We start from the raw sequence: 20,169 nt of genomic DNA, 5'->3' as shown, positions 1-20,169 counted from the left end.
AAAATTAATTATATGACATTAAATAAAATATAAAATGTTCATGGAGGATTAAAAAAAAAGTAAAAATTACAATTCAAACCAAAAGGGAAAGTAAAGCTAAAAAATAATAATCCACAGAGATAATACACCTACAAAAAATATACAATTAAGTAGTCTACCTTCTATAATGTCTACAACCCACAAAAACTTCTACAACAAGTTAAGGAATACTGATCCTTTAAAAAGAAAATAAAATGGACTTAAGAGAAGAAAGTTTAGAGGTGACATTATTTTTTAACTTATTTTTTAAGTTGCAGATGGACACAATACCTTTGTTTTATGTTTTTCTCTTCTTTTTTGGGGGGTGTGTGTGTGTGGCAAGGGATAACCAGGGATTGAACTAAGGGGCACTCAACTACGGAGCCACAGCCTTATTTTGTATTTTTTTTGAAGAGACAGGATCTAAGTTGCTTAGCACCTCGCTTTTACTGAAGTTGGCTTTGAACTCACAATCCTCCTGCATCAGCCTCCTGAGCCACTGGGATTACAGGCATGCGCCACTGCACCTGGCTTATTTATTTGCTTTTATATGGTGTTGAGGATCGAACCCAGTGCCTCACACATGCTAGGCAAGTGCTCTACCCCTGAGCCACAACCCCAGCCCTAAAAGTGACATCTTAAGACACCATTTAATCCTAAGTTTCCAAACCCTACTATCTTCCCATTTGTTCTTTTTTTTTTTTTTAAGAGAGAGAGAGAGAGAGAGAGAGAATTTTTTAATATTTATTTTTTAGTTTTCGGCAGACACACCTTTGTTTGTATATGGTGCTGAGGATCGAACCCGGACGGCACGCATGCCAGGCAAGCGCGCTACCGCTTGAGCCACATCCCCAGCCCCCCATTTGTTCTTAATATAATAAAGAGACTGACAATATACAAACTATACAACTCTGACAGCTCTAATTAGGTCTCAGATGATTTTTCACAGAATTTGTTTTCACAAGCTCACCTATATAGCTTAAAGGTCAGACAGTAGTCAGGAAGACAGAAATCACACCAGGTATTTAGACAGAGGTTTTTGTTTGTTTATTCAATATACTGGAAATTGAACCCAGGACTGCCCTACCACTGAACCACATCCCTAGCCCTTTTTATTTTTATTTTGAGACAGAGTCTCCCTAAGTTGCTGAGACCGGCCTCAAACTTAAATGAACTATCATCTCTAGGGTTGGTGGAGTTATAAAAACCTAAAGGCTTAAGGAAGCAGCCCTACAGAGTTGGAATGCAGATTTCTGAGGAGGAACTACTGGCCAGTTAAGTTGTGCTACCTCTGACAGAAAACAATAATGTTGGTTTGGGGAAGGGGAAAGAAGGGAAGGGAGGTAAGGGTTAGAAATTTCAATCAGTTGCCTATGCCATGATTAAAAAATATACACACACACATACACAAAATGATTATAACAAAAACATGGAATAACATTTTCTAATGTCTCCTACTGTCAAGAGTCATCTGGCAAAGGACAAATGTGTAAAGCAAGGGTTGGCAAACTATTGCCTGTGGGCTAGACCCAGTTGGCAGCCTGTTTTTGTATGGACTGTGTTTTTGTATGGATCGTGAGGTAAAAGTAATTTGAAGATTTTTAAAGAGGAAAAGAAGGAAGGGAGAAAGGGAAAAAAAGGAGGGAGGGAGGAATGGGAAGCAGCAGCAACAAAAGAGACCTTAAAATTTACTATCTAGTCCTTTATAGAAAAAGCTTGGCAATCCCTGTGTGGATTCCAGTCCCAGAATTATAAAGCAGAATATAAAAGAGTGTGTTACAAGTTCAGCAAAAATAGCTTAATGACTAACCCAAAACCTGATTCTCTTTTAGGGTACATGATAGGAAGATCTATTGTTCATCATGAAGCTATCCTTAAACAGGATACTTTCTAAAGCCTGTAAGTTTAAAGTAATGGTTAGTTATGAAAAGGACTACTTAGAAGAAAAATGGTCCATAAGAGAAATCTGTAAAACAATGCCACTTGCTAAGAATTTAAGAATAGTCCACAGTCTTCTTTCCTACTCAAGAATTTAAAACCTAAAAGGCAAAAGACAAAATAGTAAAACTTTCTACTTCAGTTCCCAGATGCTTCTTCTCACTGACTGGAATTATTTTTCTTATTTGGACACTATTCATTTCATTTTAACTCATACAGGAAAGCTTTCAAAATGAAAAGCCAGGCATGTTGGTACACACCTGTAATTTCAGTAACTTGGGAGGGTAAGGCAGGATGATCACAAGTTCAAGGCCAGCCTCAGCAACTTGAGCCCTAAGCAACATAGCAAGACCCTGTTTCAAAATAAAAAGTATCCCTTAGGTCAATCCCTAGTACCAAAAAGACAAATAAATAAATAAATAGAAAGTATAGTGTTTTAGTACCAAAAAGACAAAAAAAAAAAAAAATAGTGATTAGAAAACAATGATGAAAACTAATGAAAGGATAAACAAATTTGCTTTCAATTCCTTTCCCAGTGTGAAGTATGAAACATGAGAAGTACCATGTATATGTGTGTGTGTGTGTATCAAAGGATCATACTATATATCATAAATATGTGTAATTTCTGTTGGTCAATTTTAAAATTACTTTTAAAAAGAATTACTCTCCCTAAAAGGAAATTTACAGTTTGGTCCCAATCATGGCAAATCAACAAGCAAGGCAGAATGGTCTCTCACCAAGAAATTGTTTTACACAAAGATCTGTCTCTGCCCTGTAATATTAAGTCAACAAAAAAATCTCAGTCAGGTGTGCCTATAATCTCAGCCACATGGGAGGCTGAGCAGGATAACAGGTTTGAGACCAGCCTCAGCAACTGAGACCCTGTCTCAAAAAAAGGGGGGGGGCCGCTTTTATACAAAGCCAGAGATGTGGCTCATTGGTTAGTGCCCTTGGTTTCAATTCCCTGAAGCCCCCCAAAACAAACTAACTACAATAACAACAACAACAAATAACCTCTGGCAAACTCCACTATATTTCCACCCAAGTTCAAGCTACCCCAAAGTATTAACCAGTGTGAAGAAAAAAATGTGAAAGAATCTAAATGCTTAACTTACCTTTCTCTAAAATGAGCAGTTACTAGGATACATTAAAGAACACTCTGGGAGGTAATACCTACTTCTATTCTATATCCTCCTTTCTGATGTGTATTTGCAAAATATAAACTGTAATATGGACAAAGAGTTTCAGTAAAGGTAAATAATATACTTTAAAAGGAAATAATCATGGATAATTTCCAAAAAGGTTATCCCAGACACAATTCCAAAAGATCCATGAGACTTTGCTTCAACATTAAATAAATGATTTCCTAAGTAATGATTTTCTTAATGCTGCTCAAAGTATTTTAGTGGTGATTCATTTTACATTCAAATGAAGTAATTAAATAATACAAAGGACAAACCACCTGTTTTAATTTTTAAATGGTAACTAAAATTGAATGACTCATTTTATTTTATAATAATTATTTTACTTTATTCCTAAACTGATAGGGACTCTTCTTCAAGCAAATATATTAAATTCAAAGTATTTTAAGTCTGAATTCATGATCATAGCAGGGGACATCATGCAAAGGGGAAAAACATCAATCAAATGCAAATAATTCTGCAAATAAAATTTTCATCACACAAGTCAGTTTGTGACTGGACAACACAGCAGGCATTTGTCTCCAAAAAAAAAAGAGAGAGAGAGAATGTCATTACACAGTAAGCACATATTCTATGAGAAAATGAATGATCAAGTGTATTTTTTTTCATGTACAGATACCAACATCAATGTAAATTTAACCTTAGATTACTGTAAGTCTTGCCTCTATTCTTCCACTTTTCTAGGTTGTCAAATACATTGTTGACACTACAAAACTCCACAATATTGTTTTTCTACCCTGCCAATACCCTCTCCAAAGAGACTGTAAACTAACTCTCATATAAATTCTGCAAAAAAATAGAACTAATTGGGGCTGGAGTTGTAACTCAGTGGTAGAGCGCTTGCCTAGCATGTGTGAAGCACTGGGTTTGATTCTCAGCACCACATAATTAATAAATAAGCAAGGTCCACAGACAACTAAAAAAATAGAATTATTTCACACAACCACATCAAACCTGTTTTGTTTTGTTTTGGGGGAGGGGACCAGGGATTGAGGGGTACTCGACCACAGAACCACATCTCCAGCCCTATTTTGTATTTTATTTAGAGACAGGGTCTCACTGAGTTGCTTAGAGTTCATCATTGCTGAGGCTAACTTTGAACTCGCGATCCTCCTGTCTCAGCCTCCCAAGCCACTGGGATTACAGGCTTGTCCCACCACGCCAGGTTTCAAACCAGTTTTGATCCATGCAATATTTTTGATGTTTTGTTTTCATAGGTTATTGATGTGCTTCAAAGCAAAGCCCTCCATGTTTCATTCTAGTGCAGTGGCTGATAATTAATATTCTAGAAAGCAAACAACATAAGTACTGGAGGTCTCTTGTCTATATGACAAACAGTGATTTTATTATTCAAGTAAAAAGCTAACTTATATATGTGGCATAGGCTGTATTCCCATTCAGCTGCTCCCAGTCATTCTATTCAACTCTGCAAACAAAAATAGTCATTAACTTCTGGATAATAAGGTGCTGTAGAAGCTTAACTGATGAGGCTAACTCAAGTTTCAACTTCTTTCAAGTCTTTAATTATTGCAACTGAAAATTCCCTCATTAAAACATTCCCTGGATCCATTTTTATCTTGAGAAAAATATTTTCCAGTAGATGAATTTACAAGTGTCTCTTATAGATGATTTTAATTTTACATCCTTAAGAGTGTCTTGAGCTACATGCTGAAAGGATAAATAAAAGGTAGTCAAGGGGTAGGGATGAAATTCTCTCATGTTCTACGGAAACAGTCTCAGATACAAACTCCCAGGTTACCAACACAAATTCTAAACAGAGCGACTGAGTATCACATTAAACAATTCAGGCAAAAAATAAAAAGACTAAAAAATAAAAAGTGACAATACAAGGCCAACTGGATCCAATACAAACTTGCCAAAACCTTCTCTTCACCACCAGTGTGGTGTCATTATCAAAATAATCATAATGATAATAAATAATTAACTGCTACAACTCTTCAAATTCTAATGATGAGCCCAAGTATTACCTATCTCTGAATTATTATATTTATTACCATCATACTTAGTACCATCCAGACAAGAAAGCAAAAGACTCATAGTATAGCTAGAACAGGATTCTTATACATGAGTAGGTACACTTTAGTAACTCAAAGAAAAAAATCTAAAAATTGAAATTGGCATTGAAAGCTTTCAATAACATCCAGGCATATTTCTTCTAGTCCCTCTAGGTCACAAGGAATTATGAAGGAAAAGGAGAAAAACACAGTTTTTAAAAAATTCTTTTTAAAAAGTTGTTTTAGCAATATATCTTTGTTTTCCCCCTTAGAGTTTGAAAGACTGTAATCACCATAAACTCAGGACAAATGAATGACTCACTTTTTCTTCCCCTTTCAGGGCTCATCAGCATTCAATAGCTTTTTTACAGACAAACTTGCCCAGCACAGCAGCACTATGCCTGTAATCCCAGAAATTCATGAAGCTGATGCAGGAGGATCACAAACTTGAGGGCCAGCCTCAGCAACTTACGAGCCCCAAGCAATTAAGTGAGATCCTATCCCAAAATAAAAAATGAAAAGGGCTGAGGATGTGGCTCAGTGGTTAAATGCCCCTGGGTTTCAATCCCTGGTATATACATACATACATAAATAAAAATTAAAACAAACTCACTGGACAGGTACGTACTCAGACCACTTGTATGTATAATTACCTTCATGTCATAGCCATATGTCTCCCGAATGTCTTCATCAGAATCTGTTTCTTCATCATCGTAGTCCATTGTTTGTCGAGGGGAAGATGATACACTGCTTACCGCCCGGTTAAAAGCAGACTGCTGGAAACTGGGTAAGTGTCCCTAAACAGCAAAGATTCCAAGATGAACAGAGAGATAGACTAAAAATGGGTAATTAGTAAGTGTGTAAGATAACAAAATGTATTGAACCTGCAAAGCCTAATAGTTTCTCAGTTAGTAGAAATTTGATTATTTGATTATGTTGCAAACGTCTACCTGAATGATATTTCAGATAATATTTCACTAAAAGGACCTAAATAGGTACTCAAAGAAAATACTACGAATGTATGTAGAAGGAAGATGCCAAGAATAATACAATTGCTGATAAATTAACTGTTATTTCCCAGTCAATTGGTACAATTGATTTACTGTTCACACACTGAGAAACACTACCATATAAAATTGAAAAAGAATATAAATGCTAAACTTGCCTGTAAGTCTGGATTGGCGGCTGCTTTTTGGAGTTCTGCACTGATGATCTTTTCAGTTTTTTCCCGAGCTGCCTGTTCCACCATACGCTGGCTTAACACAGAGAGCTTGGCTAAGGCAGAGGATAGTTCATCTGTGGCTAGGGCCTGCCGTGCCCGATCTTGCCAACTCATGGCACGTTCTGTCAAACATTGTAGGGCCTCTCCTTCAGGCAACCGTACGGGCAACTTCTGAAGGGATACAAGCAGTGACAGAATAGTCTCTAGCCTGGGCCTTCGAGAACGCATACAAAGAGGGCAAAGGAATTTTACTTCTTTAGCCTGCCAGCTGGAACCTTTTTTCTGGGAACCTGATTTAGGAAGAGGAACACAGCTGTTATGGAACCAGTCTTTGCAGAGCTCACACTGTAGCATAAACCCACTGGCCGTCTTGCGACAAATGCAAAATTTTACTTCTTCTATGCGGTCCACCATTGTCATCTTGGCTAGGTTGGCTGCTCTGAGAGAATGCATGGCTTCAATCTCTTTTTGTTCTCGTTCTTTGAAAACTGCCACCTGTATATGACAAATATTTCACTGAAAGAAGTCACTACAATACACCCCATTGCAACAAATGTTTATGGCTGAGGAATCTTTCTCCAAATGTGGCCTCATGATAACAAAGCATATCTTAAAAAGAAAAAATCAGTTGTAAACAATTTCCTAAAATTTGGGTACCCAGCCAGTATCCACACAAACATTCCTCATCTGGGAAACAGGCAAAGTGCAACCAGATTTGACAATTTACTTCAATAGAATACTTTAAATTCTTCTGTAGGGCAGAACAGAAAGAGGGTACTCCTTGCTCAGTGTGATAGCACATATCTGAAAACCCAGCAACTCCGGAGGCTGAGGCAGGAGAATCACAAGTTTGAGGGCAGCCTCTGCAACTTAGTGAAACCTTGTCTCAAATACATAAAGAACAGGGCTGGACATGTGGCTAAGAGATAAAGTGCCCTTGGATTAAATCCCTAGTACCACAAAAGTGAGGAGAAAGAAGTATGCCTTGAAATCAAACATCTTGGGTATGAAGCCAGCAACTCTAGTTATAAGATTAATCAAGAGTAGGAAAATAATTTTTAAAATGTAAGAGCGACACGAAGTTCACTTTATTACTTAAAACAGGAAACTTAGTATCAGGTAAGTTATTTAATATTAGAAAACTATTCAACAGACTAAGGGTGCAGCTAAGTGGTAGAATACTTGCCTAGCATATGGGAGACATGCCTTGGGTTTGATGCCCAGAGTCCCCCCAAAAATAAGAAAGAAAACAACTTAGCAAATTATGGGCAACTTTGTGAAACATGACACAACTATTAAAATAACAATAAAGGGGGCTGGGATTGTGGCTCAGTAGTAGAGTGCTTGCCTAGCATGCATGAGGCATTGGGTTCGATCCTCAGCACCACATAAATGTAAAATAAAGACATTGTGTCCACCTAAAACTAAAATAATAAAGAATAGAGATATGGGGACTGGGGTTGTGGCTCAGCGGTAGAGCTCTTGCCTAGAGCACTGGGTTCAATCCTCAGTACCACATAAAAATAAAATAAATAAAATAAAGTGTATGTATATATATATATATATATATATAGAGAGAGAGAGAGAGAGAGAGAGAGAGAGAGAAAGAGAGAAAGAGAGAGAGATGTGAAAAAGATAAAACAATTTTGGGAAGAAAGCAGAGCACTAACCTTCTCTGCACTACCATTACAAACATATGCATACACACACACACACACACACACACACACACAAAGAGAAAGTATATGAAAGTAAAAATAGTTAAAAACAGTAAACCTGCTAACATCTTCACAGATTTTTGCATTCAGAAAGCAAACTCACTATGTATTACACAGTTTCTTACCACCATAGCTGTGTCTCTGGTTTCTTCCAGTCCTTCCTCCAGATCACTCAAAGGTTCAAGGTCCAGGTCCTTTTCTTTTTCTTTTTCTATTAGTTCTTTTACTTTTTTCCTTCTGTTTTTACCACTCCCATATATACCAATGTCAGTCCGGGGACTTAGCACCTACAAAAATAAAATCAAATATGAACTATCATTCTCAAAACAATGTTAAAAAGTGAAACTAATAGAAGGAACCATTTATAGACAACTCACCATGTCCCAGGCACTTATTAAAAGGACTTAATACAACTTACCTAATTCAATCTTCAGAACAACTGTATGTAGGAGGTATTATATTCCACATTTTACAAATAAGAGAAACTAAGAGTCAGAAAGGAAGCAACTTATCCAAGGACATAGGGTTGGTAATTAGGAAGCCAGTCCTCAAATCTGAAACTCTTATTCCAAAGCCTATGCTCTTAACTACTATGTTCAACTGTGCAAGACAAAAAGGACTGTGTGTTTTAGTTTAAATGTGTGCTTCTGAGAAAGACAACCTTCCAGTGACAGACTTTAATAACAATAGATATATGAGCCAGGTTGGTTGCTTTTTCTGAACACTGCATGAAATTAACCAGAAATGAGTCTTAACAAAGGCTTTAGATTTCCGGTCAACGTCCAATATTACTAATAGCAATCACTTGTCATAATGACCAGATACACTGAAAACAACCCTTACCAAATACTACTACTACCTATAGGTATTTATTTATCAGCTGCTGATTATAGTGCTGAAGTGTATATAAAGTATTCTTTACCTGTAACAACGTATGGCTGGAATTCTTCTTAAGAAAGGTCCGCCCAGTCCGTTCTCTCCATGCCCGTGCTGCTGCTACCTGTGACTCCACTTGGGGCAGTGCATCAAGGCGCACAGGGATAGGGCGCCCTTTAGCAGATAAACTCTCAAGCTGCTCCAAATAAGCATAGTTGCTGCCACTCTGCAAAACAAAAATAGATTCTCATACAATGGGAGTTCTATTAGGGAATCTAGCAATATACTATTGGAAGAATTTACAAAAGTTTACTGTTGATTTTTGTATAAATAAAACTAATTGTATCTCTTGAATTAATATAACTTTCAATGCCCTATTTTAAAAGTTATACATTAATTTTAATGTTTTAAATTTTAATTGGTGCATTATAATTATACATAACAGTGGGAATCCTTATGCCATTTTTGTAAATACACGTAATATAATTTGACCAACATCATTCCCTAGTACCTTCCCAATCTGTTTGCTCTATTCTATTACTACCTTCTATTATTAAAGTTATCCCTTTTTTTGGCTGGGCGGAGGGGTACTGGGGATTAAACCCGGGACCACACCCCAGCTCATTTTGTATTTTTTGAGACAGTTTTACTAAGCTGCTGAGGCTGGCCTTGAACTTGAAATCCTCCTGCCTTGGCCTCCCAAGCCACTGAGATTAATGTNTTTTTTTTTTTTTTTTTGGTACTGGGGTTTGACTCAGGGGCACTCGACCACTGAGCCACATCCCCAGTCCTATTTTTATTTTATTTAGAGACAGGGTCTCACTGAGTTGCTTAACACCTCACTTTTGCTGAGGCTGGCTTGGAACCTACGATCCTCCTGTCTTAGCTTCTCGAGCTGCTGATATTACAGGAGTGTACCACTGTGCCTGGCATACATTCATTTTTTAATGAACATGTAATCAAAGATCTTATTTACTTTATTAATAAGAGAACAAGTAAGATATAAAAATTAATTCAAAGGACAATCTGAGGGACAGATAGCATAAATACAATTAGGAATGAGGAAATGAATTTGCTAATTGATGAAAACAAATATTTAATGTTATCTAGGACAATGGAATCATCATTTCTACAGTGTTGAAATCCAGTGTACCATTACAGACAAATTTAATTTTCTATGAATACAAACCTAAAAGCAGGATTTTAGTTCTAATAACCACTTCCATTTTATGTTATATAATCAGAGGATAGAATGAGTACTTTCTTTCTAAGTTAACAATGTTTCTATATTGCCATATAACAAAACCATTATTATCTCTAGAACTTAAATACTACATTCCAGTAAAAAGTTATTTCTCATGTATCTAATGAAGCATTTGCCTGTAAACTCATTTTGAGAAATACACTGAAGCATATGGGTAACAAACAGGTTCTAGTCCCATGAGATATTTTAGTGACATAATTAAATCATTATGGTACCAAGATAAGGATAGCTAAATGGAATAGATCAAAAAGCTCACATTTTAGGACCGAGAAATAACATTTATATTCAGGCATGGTGGCAAACACCTGTAATCCCAGTGACTCGGAGCTGAGGCAGGAGGATTGTAAGATGAAAGTCAGCCTAAGCAACTTAGCGAGGCCCTAAGCAATTCTGTGAGACCTTGTCTCTAAATAAAATATAAGAAGGATTAGGGATGTGGCTCAATGGTTAAGTGCCCAAGTGCAATCCCAGTTACCACAAAAAAAAAAAAAAAAAAAAAGAAGAAGAAAAGAAAGAAAGAAAAAGAATTACAATTATTACTATTATCCCTCTTGTGCCCAACCATAGCTATTTGTCTATAGAACACCTTCAAGACCCAGCCTACTCCAAACCCAAGTATTTTAAAGAAAAGTCTGCCTATCAACAGAATCTTACACAAAGCCTAAAAGTTAATTCTCCAATGAAGGGAAGAGCCTAAGAGAAATAATTATTTCAAAATTACAAAGGAGATGCAGGACAGCTTGTCAACTAGGTCTTTCAATCATAAATCATGTTTAAGGATTATCAGATTTTCAGGACAACCAACTGCCTGAGACAGGTCAAAGACAAAACAAAGAAACTACCCTGATGAAAACAGAGGTAATTTTTAAAAGGGGGGGGGGGGAAACAGTGGCAACTAAGGAAGCCCCAGAAAAAGTCAACTGAAAATTCAGATAGTAAAAGAGAAGTCATTAAAACTTAATACCTAGCACATGTTCTTTGTTGGATTAGCAGTTTACTGAAAGTGATTTGATTCTCCTTTTCTTTGAATATATTTCTACAACTAAGAATATTTACACATATAGTACTGTAGATGCTACTTAATGGTTTTTTACAGTCTAAGCATACTTTTTAGCACTGACTTCACTGCTTTAATATGTTGTTCCACCTAGAAAATTTGCTATTTTGAAGCCAAAGCCCTATATTTCTTTCTTCTCTATTTTTTTTTTTTACTCCATCTGCTGTTATTTTTATTTATTTACTTTTATGTGGTGCTAAGGACCAAACCCATGTCTCACATGTGCTAGGTAAGCATTCTACCACTGAGCTACAAAACCCCATCCCCAGAGTCCTATCTTTCTTTATACCCTTTCCCGTATATTCCTGTTCCCAAACACCTTTTTAGATATTTTAGTACACAAGAGTATTGTGGTGCTTAGTAAATTTTAATTTCATTTTATTTTTCTGCCTCTTATTTTAACAGTAATTCATACTTAGACAGCAGGTTAAAAAACAAAAAACCTACTAATAAGAGTTGAATAGCTAAGTTTTATCACTTTTCAGAACAAAACTTATTAATGTTTAAGTAGGTAATATTTATTACAAAATCAAACAAAGTAAGTAAATTTTAAGTACCATTATTATTTTACTGTGATTATTCTATTTTAAATAATTAAAGGTATAAAAGTTTCATTTCTGAGATAGGTACTACATGATGGGTAGGTTAATACAAAAGTCTGCTTACCTGAATAGCTTCTACTTTAGCTGTCCATTCTCGAGCCTTTTGTAAGGCTTCTTTCAGGGACAACACATTGGGTAGAAAGGCTGGAATGTTCTTAGCTTCATTCACAATGCTTTCTAAACTTGCCACACTGTGCCTAGGTCTAAAAGAACAATAAAAATAGGGTGAGATGCATGAGGAAAAGTTCAAATGATACCAACATTTGAACAGTTCTTTATAATGTATAGACAATGTTGATATACATGATTTCATTTAATTCCTACCACAATTCTATAAAGGAGGCAAATCAGTTATCTTTATTTTCACTTTATACATAAGAAAACTTTAACTCAAAGAAGATAAATTGTTTTCTCCAAAGTCATTTAATGTAATAAATGACACACCTGAAGTACTGATTCAGAATGAGTTTCAGCACCAAGCTCCTTTTACTACCCAGCACTGGACTGCCTCTACTCTAGCTCTCTATAATACCTGAAATGGTCAAAGATGCATATTTATTAGCAGTGCAGAAGCAACAGACTAGAAATCTATTAATGTTAACCATGTAAATTTAATTTACTACATTCATTAATAACTAGTTAAACAAGATGAATAAAACATAGACCTTATTCTCAATTAATCAGAATACAAGAGAAGAATTATACTAAGATAAAATTACTATGGACTCACAACTGTAGGAAGTTGTAATTACTTCTGCCCAGAAGAATTAAGAGCTTTGACCAGGCCTTAAAGAAGTATGATTTTATCAAATGAAAGGTTAAAGAAACAAAACCAGGAGAACAAAGGTATGGACAACCATTTAAAAAGAGGTTGAGGTAGTGGCTATGAAGCTGGCCTCATGAAGATAGAACTGTTTACAGATGTGCCTAAGATGGCTGAGAGCTATAGGCAATTCTGCAGTGGAGAATTCAGAAGAGTCCTTTTGGCTCTAGTGTGTCCTAAACTAAAAAGGCCTGTTGATTACCTGTCATCATTCCACATCTATTTCTTTTTGATTACAGAAAATATGGGGTGTCAATAAGATACAAAGGGAGCACATTCCTCAGGAAAAATCACTCATGTGATGAGAAAGACTGAGAATGTACCCACAGACCCCAACAATAAGCAATTTGCCTGTGGTAATATCACAGTGTGGGGAAATATAGTTCAGAACAAAACTGAATCAGATTATCCCTTGCTCTGAGTGATTTTTTTTTTTTTTAGTCAAATAAACTGACCTAGCCTCTGTGTTTGCTCTCCTGCCAGCTATGACCCTATTTGATCAAGAGAGACCCTGAAAGTATCACAGATTCAGAACCATGATTATCTGTTTACATTTTCAACTGTAAATAAAGTTTTTTTGTGTGTGGAAAACAAAGAAGCTGGTAGTTCAGTTTCAGATGGGGGCAATGTGGTGGATGCAAGGAGGCAGGTGGAGTGAGGGGATTTGGCAAGAAAAAAAGATGCAAGCAGATTAGAAATTTTGAGAGCCATGAATTTCACTATGTAAAGTAACAGACAGCTTCAAAGTCAGAGTGGTTTCATCATTCATGAAACTTTTTAATCTTGTGGTGAGAATTATTCATAAGGAGTTATGATGAACTGTGATACCTGCAATGATAAAGAAAAGTGAAGGTGCTACCAAAATACATAGTAGAAGGACCTAATTGACTTAACAAGTGAAAGAAGCCTTGCTGACATTTAAGCTTTCTCATCCTTTCTGAATAGAAGCAAATCAGAAAAGGTGGGGAAAGCACAGGGCAGGAGTGGTAAGAAGCACACCACAGAATTCAAATATAACAGTGCTCCACAGAAGAAAAAACTAAACACACACAAAGATCTTGAGAAAGAAAGAACATGATATGTTTGAGGAACTGGGGTGGGAAGGTTACTATATTTGGAACATGGAATATGAGGAAGAATGACAAAAGATGAGGCAACATATGTAATTAAGCAAGGAGATAGATAACAAATGGCCTTATAAACTAGGTGGAGGAATTTGGACTGCATCCTGAGGGCATTGGGAAAATAGGGAAAGGCTCTAAACAAGGAAATGAAAAAGGGACACCATTAGCACAACACTAGTGACAGTGTGGAGAACAGATCAGAGAGGGTTAGACCACTGGCAGAACCTGATGCTAATGACCTAAACTACTATGACAGCAGTCCAAGGGGAAGGAAAGGAAAAAAAAAAAAAAAAATCCTACAAGCAGCCCAAGCAAAATGATTCTCTTCAAAACAGCAGACAAGATATATTCAAAGGGACTGGGGTTGTGGCCTAGCGGTAGAGCTCTCGCCTCGCATGTGTGAGACCCTGGGTTCAATCCTCAGCACCACATAAAAATAAATAAACAAAATAAAGATATATAAAAAAAAAAACGTTTAAAAAAAAGAGATATATTCAAAGTACTGAGACAAAATAATTATCAAGCCAGGCCCAGTGGCATACGCCTGTAGTCCCAACAGCCCCAGAGGCTGAGGCAGGAAGATCCTGAGTTCAAAGCTGTCTCAGAGGAGGGGAGGAGTAGGGGGGATAGGAAGGCAGCAGGATAGAATAGACATTATGATTGATGTATGTACATTCCATGTATGTATTATATGTCAAAATACATTCTGCTGTCATGTATGACAAAAAATAAATAAAACATGAAAAAAAAAAAGCCAGTCTCAGCAACTTAGACCCTGTCTCTAAATCAAATATTTAAAAAAGCTGGGGATGTGGCTCAGTTATTTAGCACCCCTGAGTGCAATCCCTGTACAAAAAAAAAATCCACCTAGAATAATTCTACACCTAATGAAGAAAAATATATTTCATATGATTGACTCTAAGGGTAAGGAATAAAAAAGGTAGCTACTAAAGTACTTGCTTGTTCAAATTTGTGCAAGATGTTATAATTCACAGAATAAAGAAACAAAAAAGAGGGCTGGTATGAGGATTTAATCCAATTTGGATACAGGGAATTTGAGGTAACTGCCAGGGACATCTACTGGAATTATCTAAAAAGCAGAGGTTATCTATGAAAGACATTTATATTATGGATGAGAATTTAAGAGTTATTCACTATAAAGATGGTAAATAGAGCCAATGAAATTTCCAAGGAGATTACAGAGTGAAAAAAGAAAAAGATCTAGTTTAGAATCTTGAGGAAAGCCATTATTTGAAAGACAGAGAGAAGGCCAAAGGCAAAGAATACAAATACCAAGAATGATAAGGACTTAATAACCAATGCTGTGAGATCAAGAATATTAAGGATATGTTTCAGAAAGATAATTCTAACAGAAGATGGAAAAGATTCTACCTCCAACTATCTCCACTAACCTGTTTCTTCATTAATTTTATTTTCTTCATGACACTTATTATCTGAAATTAACCTATTTATCCCCCCTCTCTCTCTTCACTAGAATGTTAATTCTATGACAGAAGAGAGACCTTATGTATCTTATTCACTACTGTCTCCACAGAACTTAGAAATAGTGCAGATACATGGTAGGTACTCTATAATATTTACTGAACAGCAAAGATAAAGGGAAAATATAAAAGGACTATAATTAGGTCAGTGACATTGGAGTTAAAAAAAAGAGAGATGAGATATTTTGTTTGCAAAAACATCAGAACTTGGTGACTAATTAAATACAGGAGATTGGGAAAAGAAAATTTTCAAATATTACTCCCAATAAAACTTATTTTAGTAGACTACTATCAGTTGCATCAGGTATACCAAATCATAGTTTTATATTCCAAAATCACTTAGCTTTACCCAATTAATATGCTTCCATTTAGTTCAGAATAAAGCTATGAATAAACTTTAACACATTCTGCATGGCACCTGAAGAGCAAAGAATCCAGCAACCATTGGAGACTCCTCTTAAGTAAGTAGAGCTGTGTTAATTAAGTCACCTAAAGAGTTTCCTACAAATGCTTCCAAAGTAAGTGGCTGACAAAGTAGTTAAGTGCATAGATACTTTGGGAGGATTGCAAGAGGCTTTAAATTTCAGCTATGTCACTTAATAACCATGTATCCTCATAATAGAAAATTATGTAGATATTAATCAGCTGCTAGAGAAATGCTTTCACCAAAAAATTCCATGATTAATTACTAGCCAAATTAACTGAAATACAGTCAAATATGATGACCCCTTTACTTAAATCTCATAAAGTCCAATGGGGTACCAATGCTATGCAACTCTAACCTGATTCCTATCTCTTATTACTTTCCTGCAAAAGTCTTCCACTCTAGTATCATTTATTTTCTGTCATCTGAACATAGTCCTTAAACTTTGCTTACATCATTTCTCATATTTCCCCCACCTTACTTCAATCCTACTCATTCTTCAAGATTCTCCCCAAATTCTTACTTTTCTCATAAGCTTTTAAACTCACCATCCAAGCTAAGATCTCTCCTTGTTCCTATAAGATTTTTCCATACCTCTCTATTAATAAAAAGATATTTCAATGAGCTTTATAACTATTATTTCCTAATTATATCATTAATTGTGGCTCTTAACAAAACACTACTTTGTATCATTTAAAGGTACCATACAAAGTATTCAACACAATAGTTTGCATATGTGAAACAGTCTACCTACTTACAGCACCATTTGATAACTCAGTGACTGGTAAAGGAGACACAAAACATTTAAATAAACATATAATGAAACAGGCCCTTATGTTTCTCCTTCCCCTTCTTCCTTCTATCTTGGTTATTAAAGAGGCAGCAGTCACCAAAATATGTGTTCACCTTGCCTGTAGGCAGACCTTAGCCTTTTCTTCCCATCGTTCAGAGACAGTGAGAAGCTCCTGTAGTTCAGCCATGGCTTTCTCCACGGCATGGTGGGGTGCTAACCCTACTCCAGAGTCAATCAGTTTCTTCATGACATCCAAAGTGACTTGTTGTGGATCTGAGAGGGTCAGTCTTACTTCATCCAGCCACCGAGCCTGCTGTAGCTCTTGCTTAAGTTGAGGCAATTCAGGTAGCTCCACATAGAGACTAGAACCCATGTCTATCAACATCTGAAGTTTGGAAGAGTCTGGCGTTTCATCCATCATGGCCTCCTGAGCACGTTCGTGAAATTCTTCTACATCATCCAGCAAATTCTGAATAGGTGAAAAAAATAAAAATGAAAAGAAAATTTTGATTGAGGCTATAGCTCAGTTGGAGAACACTTCCCTAGAATGTACAAGGCCCTGAGTTCCATCCCTACAATGTGCAAAAAAAAAAGCAAATTAAAGATACAAAATAAGCATGGAATAGAACAGAGTTCACGTAAGCTATCAATTCTAGACTCTCTTATAAATCTCACCATCATAGCATCAAATATTCAGATATAATAGTTAAAAGCATTATGCTTCTCAGTAATTCTATCCATAATCTTATTTTTAAAATACAATTGATTCGTTTAATAAATATTTAAGACTACTAACTTAGATGTAGCCACTGCTCTAGGCACACAGTACTAAAGACATAAAAAAGTCCTTGTCTTCAGGAAACCATATACTCTAATATATGTGGACAGACAATAAACATGAAAAAAAAAAAGTTTGTTAATATTAGTATTCTGAAAATAAAATAAGGCAACACAAAACACAGAATGACCAGAGGAGCAGGAGGCACATTTATTAGCAATGGTAGTCACAGAAGACAGTGAACCAAATCTAAAACAAGGGAGTGGGAGTGGGAACTATATGCAGATTCTAGTAGAAAAATAGTTCAGGCAGGACAAATATTATTACAAAAGCTTTTAAAAAGGAATAAGCTTGATGTCCTGTTACAAGTGGATGAGAGAGATGTAAAGAATAAGCAGAGCTCAGATTACATAATGTTTTATGGATTATGAGTTTGGATTTCATTCTAATGGCTTTGGGAAACCACTGAATGATTTTAACCACAAGTGAGTTCTATGATTTGAGTTATATTTTAGATAAACACTCTGGCTACCAAACAAATAATAAACTGCCAAGAACAAAAGCAGAAGAGAAAGCAGCTAGGAGGCTATTGCGGTAATATAAGACACAGATGCAACTGCCACAGAGCAATTTCAAGCAATGATGATACTAGAGCAATTTTAATCAGAGATCATGTTAAAAACATGGTTCACTGTGGGATATATTTTGGAGGTAAATGCAGCACTTATTTAGAGATTGGACATGGAGTATAGGAATATAAAGGAATCAAGGATTTTGATTCATTTGACTAATTAAAAGGTTTTTCAGCTATCTATTAGTCTGCCAAGAAATGTAGAGTATGCATCTGAATATACAAAATCAATAGAAAAGAAATACAGTGAAAGCTGGAGATCTGGGAATCAACCAGTTGCAGGTAACATTTAATGACACTCGACAAAACAAGAAGATATCAGGAGAGGTTACACCTAAAGAAATGGCTGATGAGGCCCTAAGCAACTCAGTGACATCCTGTCTCTAAATAAAATACCACATGCACTGGGGATGTAGCTTAGTGGTTAAGCACCCTGAAGTTCAATCCCTGGTACCAAAAAGGAAAAAATGACTGAGACTCCTAATACACTCCAACACTTACTAGTGAAAAAAAACAACAAAGAGAAGTAAAAGAAGGAATGTGTGGTATCACAATTGATTACAGGAAAAAGCCATTGAAAAAAGAAAGTAGCTAACTACCAAAATGAAAATGTTCTTATGAAATGCAGTAAGATCATAAATTATACTAGATTTTACAAGTTGATAGCCTTCGTAAGAGCTATTTTAAACATTCTAGCCACTTCCAAAACACAAAAATTATCAAAATATTACAAAACATACAAACTAACATACTTTTGAGATTTTACATATTCATTAAATCATTGGAACCTGAATAATTTCAGAGCTCTGTATTTTTAAAAGCTCATGTGTATTAGAAACTTCCTGCTATGCTCAGATTTTAAAACCAATTTACTGTGTTTCAGTTACCTTTATTTAAATAAAGTCTCAGCCAGGTGCAGTGGTGCATGTTTGTAATACCAGCAACTCGAGAGACTGAAGCAAGAGGATTGCAAGTTCAAAGCAAGCCTCAGCAACTTAGCAAGGCTCTAAGCAACTTAGAAAGACCCTGTCTCAAAACAGAAATAAAAAGGGCCAGGGATGTGGCTCAGTGGTTAAGCACCCAAGGGTTCACTCCTTGATACCAAAAATAAATAAATTACATAAATAAATGTATAGAAGCTCTGACCCAAATTTAATATTAAAATATTTTTTTAGTTTACTTAGTTCCAGAATGTTAAAAGGTATGAAGGCTAAGAATAAAACTAAGAAACTGCCTACTAAATAACCTTAAATAACAGTATATATAAAAGAAAAGAAGCCAACAGAACAAAAAAACAGACATACAATTTTGTTAAACCAAAACAGCTGTCCATATTACAATGGATATTACTCAAGAAAAGAATTTTACACTTCACCTTTACTTGTCGAGCTTGGCTGATGACACATGGAAGACTAAATAGTTGTTGGACAAAGGCTTTCAATTCTTCTACTGTCAGTTTGGTCCTAGTCCTCCCACCATCTGAGCTTTGCCTGTTGTGAAATAATATTGAGCCATAAGTAAGAATAACTCAGTCTTTCTGATATAAAATAGGGCTCTTATTCTATTCAGAATTCAAACCTAAGCAATCTTAGAATCCTGGTGTTAGAATCCATTATAAAGGTAATCACTTCAAAATAAAATTTTAAACTCTTCAGTTGATGATTCTAAGATTCAACACTCCAAGTCACATTTCTTCCAATCTGTAAGTGCTAAATATCTCCAACATTAAATAAATTCACCCATATTAGGTTTATTAATAAAACTAAATCCTGTATGTTAAAATGTTTACAATCTGAAACAAGGGCCTTTAACCTGCCTTAGAATAACAAATCACCTAAAATTATTTCAAAATCTTGTGTGTACATGCACTTTTCTAAAAAGTTCCCTAAGCTTTTATAGATTCCCCAACGGATTCAATGATCATTTAGTGACAAGATAAGATCTACTGGGCAATGTCTCTTAAGACACAGGCACAGTAGTACATTCCTGTATTCCCAGCAACCTGGAAGGCCAAGGAAGGAGGATCATAAGTTTGAGGTCAGCCTTAACAACTGAGGCCCTAAGCAATGTAGCAAAACCCTATCTCAAAATCAAAATTAAAAAAAGTCTGGGGATGTAGTTCAGTGTGGTAAACACTCTTGGGTTCAATTCCCAATACCAAAAAAAAAAAAAAAAAAAGTCT

General features: G+C 35.8%; 2 protein-coding genes across 21 annotated transcripts in view; one reads left to right on the top strand and one right to left on the bottom strand.

The window, feature by feature from the left end:
- The window catches only part of Erc1 (ELKS/RAB6-interacting/CAST family member 1), a 1,605,700-nt gene that overhangs the window by 362,371 nt on the left and 1,223,160 nt on the right, over nt 1-20,169 (top strand). The window lies entirely within an intron of this gene.
- Kdm5a (lysine demethylase 5A) overlaps nt 1-20,169 on the bottom strand; it is an 81,424-nt gene that overhangs the window by 12,441 nt on the left and 48,814 nt on the right. Inside the window, exons 18-24 of the mRNA XM_015500793.2 lie at nt 19,363-19,477; nt 16,692-17,047; nt 11,977-12,115; nt 9,036-9,215; nt 8,239-8,400; nt 6,339-6,890; nt 5,827-5,970 (exon numbers count right to left, since the gene is read on the bottom strand). Coding sequence (XP_015356279.1) covers nt 5,827-5,970; nt 6,339-6,890; nt 8,239-8,400; nt 9,036-9,215; nt 11,977-12,115; nt 16,692-17,047; nt 19,363-19,477 — 1,648 coding nt within the window. The remainder of the gene's footprint in view (nt 1-5,826; nt 5,971-6,338; nt 6,891-8,238; nt 8,401-9,035; nt 9,216-11,976; nt 12,116-16,691; nt 17,048-19,362; nt 19,478-20,169) is intronic.

The sequence above is a fragment of the Marmota marmota genome, unplaced genomic scaffold (genome assembly GCF_001458135.2).
Source record: "Marmota marmota marmota unplaced genomic scaffold, marMar, whole genome shotgun sequence".
NCBI classification, from domain to species: Eukaryota; Metazoa; Chordata; class Mammalia; order Rodentia; family Sciuridae; genus Marmota; species Marmota marmota.
This window is presented reverse-complemented; position numbering and strand designations above follow the sequence as displayed.